This window comes from Lethenteron reissneri, unplaced genomic scaffold (assembly GCF_015708825.2).
Source record: "Lethenteron reissneri isolate LAM-NWPU_2019-01 unplaced genomic scaffold, ASM1570882v1 scaffold_150, whole genome shotgun sequence".
Classification (NCBI taxonomy): Eukaryota; Metazoa; Chordata; class Hyperoartia; order Petromyzontiformes; family Petromyzontidae; genus Lethenteron; species Lethenteron reissneri.
Genome location: NW_026891223.1, coordinates 5,206 through 20,384, shown reverse-complemented (window position 1 = coordinate 20,384; position 15,179 = coordinate 5,206). Strand labels below are relative to the sequence as shown.

Below are 15,179 nucleotides of genomic sequence, written 5' to 3'. Positions count from 1 at the left end.
AGACAGAGAGACACAGACACATACACAGACAGACAGACATACACAGACACACAGACAGACAGATACACAGAAACAGACAGACAGACACAGAAACAGACACACAGACAGAAACACAGACACACAGTGAGACACACAGACACACAGTGGTGAGAAACAGACACAGTGAGACAGACAGACACACAGTGAGACAGACACATAGTGAGACACACAGACACACAGTGAGACAAACACACAGTGAGACACACAGTGAGACAGACACAGACACAGTGAGACACACAGACACACACCACAACACACACAACACAGACACACACCACAACACACACAGACACACACCACAAGACAAACAGTGAGACACACAGACAACACAGATACACACCACAACACACACAACACAGACACACACCACAACACACACAGACACACAGACACACCACAAGACACACAGACAACACATACACACAGTGAGACACACAGACACACACCACAACACAGACAAACAGTGAGACACACACAGACACACACCACAACACAGACACAGACGACACAGACACAGACAGACAGCTGACTGTGTCTCTTCAGTTGCGGTGGCCGCGTCTCTTTCCAAGCCTGAGCCTAGGCCTCAAGCCTGGGGCCTAGGCCTCAAGCCTGAGCCTAGGCCTCAAGCCTGAGCCTAGGCCTCAAGCCTGGGGCCTAGGCCTCAAGCCTGAGCCTAGGCCTCAAGCCTGAGCCTAGGCCTCAAGCCTGGGGCCTAGGCCTCAAGCCTGGACCTAGGCCCCAAGCCTGAGCCTAGGCCTCAAGCCTGAGCTTAGGCCTCAAGCCTGAGCCTAGGCCTCAAGCCTGAGCTTAGGCCTCAAGCCTGAGCCCAGGCCTCAAGCCTGAGCTTAGGCCTCAAGCCTGAGCCTAGGCCTCAAGCCTGAGCTTAGGCCTCAAGCCTGAGCCTAGGCCTCAAGCCTGAGCCTAGGCCTCAAGCCTGAGCTTAGGCCTCAAGCCTGAGCCTAGGCCTCAAGCCTGAGCTTAGGCCTCAAGCCTGAGCTTAGGCCTCAAGCCTGAGCTTAGGCCTCAAGCCTGAGCCTAGGCCTCAAGCCTGAGCTTAGGCCTCAAGCCTGAGCTTAGGCCTCAAGCCTGAGCCCAGGCCTCAAGCCTGAGCTTAGGCCTCAAGCCTGAGCCTAGGCCTCAAGCCTGAGCTTAGGCCTCAAGCCTGAGCTTAGGCCTCAAGCCTGAGCCCAGGCCTCAAGCCTGAGCTTAGGCCTCAAGCCTGAGCCTAGGCCTCAAGCCTGAGCTTAGGCCTCAAGCCTGAGCCTAGGCCTCAAGCCTGAGCTTAGGCCTCAAGCCTGAGCCTAGGCCTCAAGCCTGAGCTTAGGCCTCAAGCCTGAGCTTAGGCCTCAAGCCTGAGCTTAGGCCTCAAGCCTGAGCCTAGGCCTCAAGCCTGAGCTTAGGCCTCAAGCCTGAGCTTAGGCCTCAAGCCTGAGCCCAGGCCTCAAGCCTGAGCTTAGGCCTCAAGCCTGAGCCTAGGCCTCAAGCCTGAGCTTAGGCCTCAAGCCTGAGCTTAGGCCTCAAGCCTGAGCCCAGGCCTCAAGCCTGAGCTTAGGCCTCAAGCCTGAGCTTAGGCCTCAAGCCTGAGCCTAGGCCTCAAGCCTGAGCTTAGGCCTCAAGCCTGAGCCTAGGCCTCAAGCCTGAGCTTAGGCCTCAAGCCTGAGCCTAGGCCTCAAGCCTGAGTCTAGGCCCCAAGCCTGAGCCTAGGCCCCAAGCCTGAGCCTAGGTCCTCAGCCTGGACTTAGGCCTCAAGCCTGAGCTTAGGCCCACAGCCTGGGCCTAGGCCCGGTCCCCCCACCACCACCCTCACCACCCTCACCATCACCACCACCAGCCTCACCACCACCACCCTCACCACCCTCACCATCACCACCACCACCCTCACCACCCCCACCCTCACCACCCTCACCATCACCACCACCACCACCCTCACCACCTTTCACGTCAGCAGCCCTGCGAGCCTCAGCGCCGCGTTGACGTTGCCCACGAGGCGTCCGGCGGCGCACCTCCTCAACGACGCGTCTGGCACGAGGGCCGCGCGGGGCAACCGGGGCTGCTCCGGCGTGCGGTAGTGGTGCATCCTGGCCAGGCGCGGCGGGACCTCCACCGTGGCACCGCCGCCCCCTCGCAGATGGAGGGCGGCGTGGACCGACGTGCTGGTGACGGCGCGCGGGTCAACGACGAGCTTGGTGGGGTTAAAGGAACCCGCCGGGAGGCTGGGCTCACGCCACGCCATGCGGGTGATGTCCCAGCCGGGCACGGCGTGGGAGGATGAGGAGGATGATGAGGAGGAGTTTGAGGAGCCCCAGCCAGGGTAGGCGCTGGGGCCGTCGGCCACAGTGTACGGGAAGACGTGGCTCTCGAACACGTAGACGGCCACGGAGGTGTCGGAGTCGAAGTCGTCGCCGTCGTTTGGAGACCCATCGGAGGCGGATCCGTCGCCGCCGTTCGCTCCGGCGGCAGCGGATTTGCCGCTGTGGCGCTCGCTCCGAACGCGGCCCAGCAAGCAGGCCCAGTCGACGCAGCCCTCGCCGTCGTCGTCGTCGTCGCTCGGCACGATCACCTCGTCCGCGTCGTTGAGGACAACGTAGCGCGAGTCGCCCGACCTCCGGTGGACGCAGTCGTTGAGCGCCGCCACCTGCCCGTGGTAGTGCAGCTGCCCCGGGTGCTTCGGGTAGTGCCAGCCGGTGGAGGGCTTCAGGTGGCGCCCGACTGGCCACGGCACCATCTCCACGAAGCCGCGGGACTCGTAGACGGCTAGGAGGGCCGCCAGCTGCGGGCCGGGCCCCGCGCCGCTGCTGTAGACGGTGACGAGCGTGGCGCCCAGCAGCCGGTACATCTCCAGCGTCTGCGCGAACTGCAGCACGTTGTTGTAGCCGCCCCACAGGGTCGAGATGCACACGGAGAAGTCGTGGCGGTAGCGGCGGCTACGGCGGCGGTAGCCGGGGACGGCGGGGCCCGGCACGGGCTGAGGGTTTAGACCAGGCCCAGGATGAGGGTCTAGACCAGGCCCAGGGTCTAGGCCAGGCCCAGGATGAGGTTCTAGACCAGGCCCAGGGTCTTGACCAGGCCCAGGGTCTAGACCAGGCCCAGGGTCTAGACCAGGCCCAGGATGAGGGTCTAGACTAGGCCCAGGATCTAGACCAGGCCCAGGCCCAGGGTCTAGGCCAGGCCCAGGCTCAGACTCTAGACCCGGCGTTGCCCAGGGCAAGTTTCCGATCTGTGTGAAGGTGACCCCCTCTCCGCCCTCTCCCCCCTCTCCACCCTCTCCCGCCTCCCCGTCCGCAGCCTGTAGGGCTGCGTAGTGCACGTGGCCGCACGTCGCCCCCCCCCGGGGGCGATCTCCGGGGACGACGCCGTCGACGGGAAGATCGCAGCTCACGAAGGCGAGGCCCCACGGGAAGCCAAAGTGGCTCTCGTGGATCGAGATCCTGGCCGGTACCGGCAGGACGAAGGCCGAATCCTCTCCTCCTCCTGCACCTGCGGAGGCACCGGCAGTGGTATTAACTCACTCACTCACTTACTCAATCAGCCACTCAATCAGCCACTCAATCACTCATTCACTCACTCACCCACCCACTCACGCACTCACTCATCCCACTCAATCAGCCACTCAGTCACTCACCCACTCACTCACTCACGCACTCAATCACCCACTCAATCACCCACTCACCCACTCACCTACCCACTCACTCACTCACCCACTCACTCACCCACTCAATCAGCCACTCAATCACTCACTCACCCACTCATTCACTCACCTACTCACCCACTCACTCACCCACTCATTCACGCACTCACTCATCCACTCACTAACTCACTCACCCACTCAATCACTCACTCACCCACCCACTCACTCACGCACTCACTCACTCACTCACCCACTCACCCACTCATTCACCCACCCACTCACTCACTCACTCACCTACTCACCCACTCACTCACCCACTCATTCACTCACCTACTCACCCACTCACTCACCCACTCATTCACTCACTCACTCACCCACTCACTCACTCACTCACCCACCCACCCACCCACTCACTCACTCACTCACTCACCCACCCACCCACCCACTCACCCACCCACCCACCCACTCACCCACCCACCCACCCACTCATCCACTCACCGGGACAGCACACCAGGCAGCGGAGTCGTCCGACTTTGCCGCGCTCCACTACCGCAAGGAACCGTGCCGCTCCTCCCGGCGTCTCCCGGTCATCCCAGTAGGCCGACACCACGAGGACCGGGGCCCCCGGCACCGGCTCAAAGGCCTCCGTCTGCGCGGGGGGGCAGCCGCCGCCGCCACCGCCACCGCCGCTACCGGTAGGGGGGGGCGTCCGCCGACCCGCGGACCGGCAACAGCCTCCGGGAGGCCGAGGTCTCGACGGAGAGCGGAGGGGAGTTTGGAGCGACGCGTTGAGACGGTGTTGCCGCTGCGTCTGCCGCTGCCGCTCCTTGTGGCTCAGCGTGAAGTGGTAGGAGAGCAGGAAGGTGACGGACGCGAGCGAGGCGAGGATGAGGAGGCCCCTGGCGTGGTGAGGCCTCATCGTCGAAGGGCGGGACGGCCCCTTCTTTCGTGCGTAGCTCGCTCGCTCTCTCGCTCTCCTTCACACGCAGCTCTCTGTCTCTCGCGCTTTGTGTGTGTGTCTGTGTGTGTGTGTGTGTCTCTGTGTGTGTGTCTGTGTGTGTGTCTCTGTGTGTGTGTCTCTGTGTGTGTGTCTGTGTGTGTGTGTGTGTCTCTGTGTGTGTGTCTGTGTGTGTGTCTCTGTGTGTGTGTCTCTGTGTGTGTGTCTCTGTGTGAGTCTTTCTGTGTGTCTCTGTGTGTGTCTCTCACGCTCTGTGTGTGTGTCTCTCTCTGTGTGTGTCTGTGTGTGTGTCTCTCTCTGTGTGTGTCTCTGTCTCTCGCGCTTTGTGTGTGTGTCTGTGTGTGTGTGTGTCTCTGTGTGTGTGTCTGTGTGTGTGTCTCTGTGTGTGTGTCTCTGTGTGTGTCTCTGTGTGAGTCTTTCTATGTGTCTCTGTGTGTGTCTCTCACGCTCTGTGTGTGTGTCTCTCTCTGTGTGTGTCTGTGTGTGTGTCTCTCTCTGTGTGTGTCTCTGTGTGTGTCTCTCTGTGTGTGTGTCTCTCTCCCCGTGTCTCTTTCTCCGTGTCTCTCTCTCCCCGTGTCTCTCTCTCTCCGTGTCTCTCTCTCCCCGTGTCTCTCTCTCCCCGTGTCTCTCTCTCTCCCCCTGTCTCTCTCTCCCCGTGTCTCTCTCTCCCCGTGTCTCTCTCTCTCCCCGTGTCTCTCTCTCCCCGTGTCTCTCTCTTGGTCTCTGGAGTTCAGCGGTAGAGGTGGTACAGGAGTTTGTAGATTTGGTGGCAGCGGAGGGCTTCTGAAAGACAGAAAGCGGACGGCACAGTGGTTACTGTACACGCCAATACTGTACACAAGCCACTGTACGAGACGTCACAGCACACTGTAATTGCACACGGCACTACTATATTTAAGCTGCTGGTTTAGGGGAGGAAGGGCGCCTTGACAAAGGAATAAATATACGCTGCCAAGCTTGATGGTGCTCATTCAGACGCTGTCTTTCCGACAGACCTGTTCTTCTGAACACCACCAAGCTTGGCAGCGTATATTTAAGTATATATGTAAGTATATACGCTGCCAAGCTTGGTGGTGCTCATTCAGACGCTGTCTTTCCGACAGACCTGTTCTTCTGAACACCACCAAGCTTGGCAGCGTATATTTAAGTATATATGTAAGTATATACGCTGCCAAGCTTGGTGGTGCTCATTCAGACGCTGTCTTTCCGACAGACCTGTTCTTCTGAACACCACCAAGCTTGGCAGCGTATATTTAAGTATATATTTAAGTATATACGCTGCCAAGCTTGGTGGTGCTCATTCAGACGCTGTCTTTCCGACAGACCTGTTCTTCTGAACACCACCAAGCTTGGCAGCGTATATTTAAGTATATATTTAAGTATATACGCTGCCAAGCTTGGTGGTGCTCATTCAGACGCTGTCTTTCCGACAGACCTGTTCTTCTGAACACCACCAAGCTTGGCAGCGTATATTTAAGTATATATTTAAGTATATACGCTGCCAAGCTTGGTGGTGCTCATTCAGACGCTGTCTTTGCCGACAGACCTGTTCTTCTGAACACCACCAAGCTTGGCAGCGTATATTTAAGTATATATTTAAGTATATACGCTGCCAAGCTTGGTGGTGCTCATTCAGACGCTGTCTTTCCGACAGACCTGTTCTTCTGAACACCACCAAGCTTGGCAGCGTATATTTAAGTATATATTTAAGTATATACGCTGCCAAGCTTGGTGGTGCTCATTCAGACGCTGTCTTTCCGACAGACCTGTTCTTCTGAACACCACCAAGCTTGGCAGCGTATATTTAAGTATATATTTAAGTATATACGCTGCCAAGCTTGGTGGTGCTCATTCAGACGCTGTCTTTCCGACAGACCTGTTCTTCTGAACACCACCAAGCTTGGCAGCGTATATTTAAGTATATATTTAAGTATATACGCTGCCAAGCTTGGTGGTGCTCATTCAGACGCTGTCTTTCCGACAGACCTGTTCTTCTGAACACCACCAAGCTTGGCAGCGTATATTTAAGTATATATTTAAGTATATACGCTGCCAAGCTTGGTGGTGCTCATTCAGACGCTGTCTTTGCGACAGACCTGTTCTTCTGAACACCACCAAGCTTGGCAGCGTATATTTAAGTATATATTTAAGTATATACGCTGCCAAGCTTGGTGGTGCTCATTCAGACGCTGTCTTTGCGACAGACCTGTTCTTCTGAACACCACCAAGCTTGGCAGCGTATATTTAAGTATATATTTAAGTATATACGCTGCCAAGCTTGGTGGTGCTCATTCAGACGCTGTCTTTCCGACAGACCTGTTCTTCTGAACACCACCAAGCTTGGCAGCGTATATTTAAGTATATATTTAAGTATATACGCTGCCAAGCTTGGTGGTGCTCATTCAGACGCTGTCTTTGCGACAGACCTGTTCTTCTGAACACCACCAAGCTTGGCAGCGTATATTTAAGTATATATTTAAGTATATACGCTGCCAAGCTTGGTGGTGCTCATTCAGACGCTGTCTTTCCGACAGACCTGTTCTTCTGAACACCACCAAGCTTGGCAGCGTATATTTAAGTATATATTTAAGTATATACGCTGCCAAGCTTGGTGGTGCTCATTCAGACGCTGTCTTTCTGACAGACCTGTTCTTCTGAACACCACCAAGCTTGGCAGCGTATATTTAAGTATATATTTAAGTATATACGCTGCCAAGCTTGGTGGTGCTCATTCAGACGCTGTCTTTGCGACAGACCTGTTCTTCTGAACACCACCAAGCTTGGCAGCGTATATTTAAGTATATATTTAAGTATATACGCTGCCAAGCTTGGTGGTGCTCATTCAGACGCTGTCTTTGCGACAGCCCTGTTCTTCTGAACACCACCAAGCTTGGCAGCGTATATTTAAGTATATATTTAAGTATATACGCTGCCAAGCTTGGTGGTGCTCATTCAGACGCTGTCTTTGCGACAGACCTGTTCTTCTGAACACCACCAAGCTTGGCAGCGTATATTTAAGTATATATTTAAGTATATACGCTGCCAAGCTTGGTGGTGCTCATTCAGACGCTGTCTTTCCGACAGACCTGTTCTTCTGAACACCACCAAGCTTGGCAGCGTATATTTAAGTATATATTTAAGTATATACGCTGCCAAGCTTGGTGGTGCTCATTCAGACGCTGTCTTTGCGACAGACCTGTTCTTCTGAACACCACCAAGCTTGGCAGCGTATATTTAAGTATATATTTAAGTATATATTTAAGTATATACGCTGCCAAGCCTGGTGGTGCTCATTCAGACGCTGTCTTTGCGACAGACCTGTTCTTCTGAACACCACCAAGCTTGGCAGCGTATATTTAAGTATATATATAAGTATATACGCTGCCAAGCTTGGTGGTGCTCATTCAGACGCTGTCTTTGCGACAGATCTGTTCTTCTGAGCACCACCAAGCTTGGCAGCGTATATTTAAGTATATATTTAAGTATATACGCTGCCAAGCTTGGTGGTGCTCATTCAGACGCTGTCTTTGCGACAGACCTGTTCTTCTGAACACCACCAAGCTTGGCAGCGTATATTTAAGTATATATTTAAGTATATACGCTGCCAAGCCTGGTGGTGCTCATTCAGACGCTGTCTTTCCGACAGGCCTGTTCTTCTGAACACCACCAAGCTTGGCAGCGTATATTTAAGTATATATTTAAGTATATACGCTGCCAAGTTTGGTGGTGCTCATTCAGACGCTGTCTTTCCAACAGACCTGTTCTTCTGAACACTACCATGCTTGGAGACTAGGCTCTAAGGAAAGCTGTCTCGGGTGTGGACCAATCAACTTCAAGGACAGTGCGCATACATTATCAGAGTTGTGTTTTTTGTTTGCATTATGACCTCAGGTATTGTGGTCTATGCAAACATGACTCCTTGTAAAAAAAAGGTGTCAGTTTTGTTGCCAGATAGAAGGGTAAAAAACAATTATCATATTTTTACTGGCAAATGAGGTTCCAATGGTGTAAATGCTTCACCCCGAGCTCTCATACTCTGATGGTGCATTGTCTTTGAGTTGTGCGCCTTTTGGCGTCATCTGGTCCAACACCATGTGAGACTAGGCTCTAAGGAAAGCTGTCTCGGGTGTGGACCAATCAACTTCAAGGACCATGTGAGACTAGGCTCTAAGGAAAGCTGTCTCGGGTGTGGACCAATCAACTTCAAGGACCATGTGAGACTAGGCTCTAAGGAAAGCTGTCTCGGGTGTGGACCAATCAACTTCAAGGACCATGTGAGACTAGGCTCTAAGGAAAGCTGTCTCGGGTGTGGACCAATCAACTTCAAGGACCATGTGAGACTAGGCTCTAAGAAAAGCTGTCTCGGGTGTGGACCAATCAACTTCAAGGACAGTGCACATACATTATCAGAGTTATGTTTTTTGTTTGCATTACGACTGCAGGTATTGTGGTCTATGCAAACACGACTCCTTGTAAAAAGGTGTCAGTTTTATTGCCAGATAGAAGGGTCAAATAAGTATAACCCGTAAAAACAAAGTTTTTCACTCTAAATCCTTTATATGCGTGGCGGCTAGAGTCCTCTCGTCCTCTGGCTTGAGATGGCTGCCACCTATGGGTCAGATGATTGCCTGCCACCATTAAGCAATTGGTAATTAAATATTTTTACAAAATTCTCTAAACAGTGTACAATTTTTGAAAAAAATTTTCGCGAACATTAATTGTCTCGCACAACGAGTCTGTGTAGCAAAATATCAGCTCGATTGGATCACGGGAAGTGGGTTAAAAAACGAGCGAAAGATTTGCACGGTCGTAAGCAAGAAAGCAAGCGAACTTAACATAAAGAACCAAAAACTTTGTTTTTACGGGAAATTTTTTTTTTATTATTTCCATTCTACGTGATGACTTTACCGAAAGAACCAAAACTAGGGTAAAAACATGATGGTTGGGTTTTCCCAATGATCTCAAATTTCTCTCACCAACACATTAAAACGTCAAAAACCACCCAAGCGAGATACACAGAGTGATATACATCTAACTCTGTGTCTCTCTGTGTCTCTCTGTGTGTCTCTCTGTGTCTCTCTGTGTGTCTCTGTATCTCTCTGTGTCTCTCTCTGTGTGTCTCTGTGTGTCTGTGTCTCTCTCTGTGTCTCTCTGTGTCTCTGTATCTCTGTGTCTCTCTGTCTCTGTGTCTCTCTGTGTCTCTCTGTGTCTCTGTATCTCTGTGTCTCTCTCTGTGTGTCTCTGTGTCTCTCTCTGTGTCTCTGTGTCTCTCTGTGTCTCTCTGTGTCTCTGTGTCTCTGTGTCTCTCTCTGTCTCTGTGTCTCTCTGTGTCTCTCTGTGTCTCTCTCTGTGTCTCTGTGTCTCTGTGTCTCTCTCTGTCTCTGTGTGTCTCTCTGTCTCTCTGTGTCTCTCTGTGTCTCTGTGTCTCTCTCTGTGTGTCTCTCTGTGTCTCTCTCTGTCTCTGTGTCTCTCTGTGTCTCTGTGTCTCTGTCTGTCTCTCTGTGTGTCTCTCTGTGTCTCTCTGTGTCTCTCTGTGTCTCTCTCTGTCTGTCTCTCTGTGTCTCTGTCTCTCTGTGTGTCTCTCTCTGTGTCTCTCTGTCTCTCTGTGTCTCTGTGTCTCTCTGTGTGTCTCTCTGTGTCTCTCTCTGTGTGTCTCTCTGTGTCTCTCTCTGTGTCTCTCTGTCTCTGTGTGTCTCTCTCTGTCTCTCTCTGTGTCTCTCTCTGTCTCTCTGTGTCTCTCTGTGTCTCTCTCTGTGTCTCTTTGTCTCTGTGTCTCTGTCTTCCTGTGTCTCTCTCTGTGTCTCTGTGTCTCTCTGTCTGTGTCTCTCTCCGTGTCTCTCTGTGTCTCTCTCTGTGTCTCTGTGTGTCTCTCTGTGTCTCTCTGTGTGTCTCTCTGTGTCTCTCTCTGTGTCTCTCTCTGTGTGTCTCTCTGTGTCTATGTGTCTCTCTGTGTCTCTCTGTCTCTCTCTGTGTCTCTCTCTGTCTCTGTGTCTCTCTCTGTGTGTCTCTGTGTCTCTCTCTGTGTCTCTCTGTGTCTTTCTCTGTGTCTCTGTGTCTCTCTGTGTGTCTCTCTGTGTCTCTCTCTGTGTTTCTGTGTGTCTCTCTGTGTCTCTGTGTCTCTCTGTGTCTCTCTGTCTCTCTCTGTGCCTCTCTCTGTGTCTCTCTGTCTCTGTGTCTCTCTGTCTCTCTGTGTGTCTCTCTCTGTGTCTCTGTGTCACTCTCTGTGTCTCTCTCTGTGTCTCTCTGTCTCTCTGTCTCTGTGTCTCTGTGTGTCTGTGTCGCTGTCTCTCTCTCTCTCTGTCTATCTGTGTGTCTCTCTGTCTATCTGTGTCTCTGTCTCAACTCACTCATCAACCCAAAACGACAAAACGTCTGCTGGGGGTATTCGCGTTCTTGTCGCAAACTTAAACTTGATACAAAATGTCACTTTGTTTTAAATTTTTTTTATATTAAAATATAAAACACATTAATATTTTACGTTACACTGTACGTAGATTTTATGCTTTTATGAGTTACTAAACTTGCTTGCGTGTCGTCTGCGGATTGATGATGGTGATGATGGTGGTGGTGGTGATGATGGTGATGGTGGTGATGGTGATGGTGGTGATGGTGGTGATGATGGTGGTGGTGATGATGGTGGTGGTGGTGATGGTGGTAGTGGTGGTGATGGTGGTGGTGATGGTGGTGATGGTGGTGGTGGTGGTGATGATGATGGTGGTGATGGTGGTGATGATGATGGTGGTGGTGGTGGTGATGGTGGTGGTGGTGGTGGTGATGGTGGTGGTGATGGTGGTGGTGGTGGTGGTGATGGTGATGGTGGTGGTGGTGGTGATGGTGGTGGTGATGGTGGTGGTGATGGTGGTGGTGGTGGTGATGATGGTGGTGATGGTGGTGGTGATGATGGTGATGGTGGTGATGGTGATGGTGGTGATGGTGGTGATGATGGTGGTGGTGATGATGGTGGTGGTGGTGATGGTGGTAGTGGTGGTGATGGTGGTGGTGATGGTGGTGATGGTGGTGGTGGTGGTGATGATGATGGTGGTGATGGTGGTGATGGTGGTGATGATGATGGTGGTGGTGGTGGTGATGGTGGTGGTGGTGGTGGTGATGGTGGTGGTGATGGTGGTGGTGGTGGTGGTGATGGTGATGGTGGTGGTGGTGGTGATGGTGGTGGTGATGGTGATGGTGGTGGTGATGGTGGTGGTGGTGGTGATGATGGTGGTGATGGTGGTGGTGATGGTGGTGGTGGTGGTGATGATGGTGGTGGTGGTGATGATGGTGGTGGTGGTGGTGATGGTGGTGATGATGGTGATGGTGGTGGTGATGGTGGTGGTGGTGGTGATGATGGTGGTGGTGGTGGTGATGGTGGTGGTGGTGGTGATGATGGTGGTGGTGGTGGTGGTGATGGTGGTGGTGGTGATGATGGTGGTGGTGGTGGTGATGGTGGTGGTGGTGGTGATGGTGGTGATGGTGGTGATGATGGTGGTGGTGATGATGGTGGTGGTGATGGTGGTGGTGGTGGTGGTGGTGATGGTGGTGGTGGTGGTGATGATGATGATGGTGGTGGTGATGGTGGTGGTGGTGGTGATGATGTTAGTGATGATGATGATGTTAGTGATGATGATGATGTTAGTGATGATGATGTCAGTGATGATGATGATGGTGATGATGTTAGTGATGATGTTAGTGATGATGATGATGGTGATGATGTTAGTGATGATGATGATGGTGGTGATGATGTTAGTGATGATAATGATGTTAGTGATGATGATGATGGTGATGATGATGATGGTGATGATGTTAGTGATGTTGATGATGGTGATGATGGTGATGATGTTAGTGATGATGGTGGTTATTATTCGTGCTACTGATAAACTCACGGTAAACACTTCCTGATGCTGCTGCTGCTGATGATGATGATGATGCTGAAATAAAGGGAGTGGAATTATAAACACGCTCTCTCAGCCCTTCCCCGCAAGTGAAAACTCCACCCCTTGATTAAAACTCACCCATTCATACACTCAGTTATACACACACTCACCTACTCACTCACTCATACACGCACTCACTCATACACTCACTCACACACTCCCTCACTCATACACTCATACACTCACACACTCACTCACACACTCACCTACTCACCTACTCACTCATTCATACACTCACCTACTCACACACTCATTCACTCATACACTCACACACTCAGTTATACACTCACCTACTCACACACTCACCTACTCACATACTCATTCACTCATACACTCACACACTCACTCACACACTCACCTACGCACACACTCACCTACTCACACACTCACCTACTCACACACTCATACACTCACACACTCAGTTATACACTCACCTACTCACCTACTCACACACTCACCTACTCACTCACACACTCACCTACTCACTCACACACTCACCTACTCACACACTCACCTACTCACACACTCACTCACTCACTCATACACTCACTCACTCATACACTCACTCATGCACTCACACACTCACACACTCACCTACTCACACACTCACACACTCACCTACTCACTCATACACTCACACACACACTCACTCACTCAGTTATACACTCACACACTCAGTTATACACTCACACACTCAGTTATACACACACTCACACACTCATTCACTCATACACTCACACACTCAGTTATACACTCACCTACTCACACACTCACCTACTCACACACTCATTCACTCATACACTCACACACTCAGTTATACACTCACCTACTCACACACTCACCTACTCACACACTCATTCACTCATACACTCACACACTCACTCACACACTCACCTACGCACACACTCACCTACTCACACACTCACCTACTCACACACTCATACACTCACACACTCACACACTCAGTTATACACTCACCTACTCACCTACTCACACACTCACCTACTCACTCATACACTCACCTACTCACTCACTCACTCATACACACACTCACCTACTCACACACACACTCACCCACTCACACACTCACCTACTCACTCATACACTCACACACTCACTCAGTCATCCACTCACCTACTCACTCACTCACTCATACACACACTCACCTACTCACTCACACACTCACCTACTCACTCACACACTCACCTACTCACACACTCACCTACTCACACACTCACTCACTCACTCATACACTCACTCACTCATACACTCACTCATGCACTCACACACTCACACACTCACCTACTCACACACTCACACACTCACCTACTCACTCATACACTCACACACTCACTCACTCACTCAGTTATACACTCACACACTCAGTTATACACACACTCACACACTCATTCACACACTCACTCACTCACTCATACACTCACTCATTCATCCACTCACACACCCACTCACTCACCCACTCACTCACTCATTCATCCACTCACACACTCACTCATACACTCACTCACTCATACACTCACTCATACACTCATACAGTCACTCATTCACACACTCACTCACACACTCACCTACTCACACACCCACTCATTCATCCACTCATACACTCACTCACTCATACATTCACACACCTACACACCTACTCACCTACTCACACACTCACTCACACACTCACCTACTCACCTACTCACCTACTCACCCACTCACCTACTCACACACTCACACACCCACTCACCTACTCACCTACTCACCCACTCACCTACTCACACACCCACTCATACACTCACTCACACACTCACTCATCCACTCACTCACACACTCACGCATACACTGACTCACTCACACACTCACTCACTCACCCACTCACCTACTCACTCACCCACTCACTCACACACTCACCTACTCACTCACTCAGTCATACACTCACTCACACACTCACCTACTCACTCACTCACTCAGTCATACACTCACTCACTCACCTACTCACACACCCACACACTCATTCATCCACTCACTCACACACTCACTCACCTATTCACCCACTCACCTACTCACTCACTCACCTACTCACCTACTCACCCACTCACCTACTCACCCACTCACCTACTCACACACTCACACACCCACTCACCTACTCACACACCCACTCACTCACTCACACACTCACCTACTCACTCACTCATACACTCACTCACTCACTCATACACTCACTCATACACTCACTCATACACTCACTCACTCACTCATACACTCACTCACTCATTCATACACTCACACACTCACTTATACACTCACTCACTCACTCATACACTCACTCACTCATACACTCACTCATACACTCACTCATACACACACTCACTCATTCATCCACTCACACACTCACTCATACACTCACTCACTCATACACTCATTCATCCACTCACCTACTCACACACTCATACCCTCACTCACTCATACACTCACTCACACACTCACACACTCACCTACTCACACACACACTCACACACTCACTCACTCATACATTCACTCACTCATACACTCACGCATACACTCACCCACTCACTCATCCATCCACTCACACACTCACTCATACACTCACTCACTCATA

The 15,179-nt window shown here is 51.6% G+C and overlaps 1 protein-coding gene across 1 annotated transcript; it reads right to left on the bottom strand.

Moving 5' to 3' along the window:
- Positions 1 to 1,975: 1,975 nt before the first annotated feature.
- Positions 1,976 to 4,639, bottom strand: LOC133362496 (uncharacterized). The gene is made up of 2 exons (XM_061581448.1): positions 4,166 to 4,639; positions 1,976 to 3,516 (listed from the first exon to the last, which is right to left on the bottom strand). Exons 1-2 carry the CDS (start codon positions 4,584 to 4,586, stop codon positions 1,976 to 1,978), a joined length of 1,962 nt encoding a protein of 653 aa, XP_061437432.1. The 5' UTR covers positions 4,587 to 4,639.
- Between the last annotated feature and the right edge of the window lie 10,540 nt (positions 4,640 to 15,179).

Coding starts and splice junctions, on each gene's coding strand:
- LOC133362496 (XM_061581448.1), bottom strand. CDS start 4,586: ATGAGGCCTCACCACGCCAGGGGCCTCCTCATCCTCGCCTCGCTCGCG. Junction 3,517..4,165: donor CTGCCTGGTGTGCTGTCCCG/GTGAGTGGATGA, acceptor GTGCCTCCGCAG/GTGCAGGAGGAGGAGAGGAT.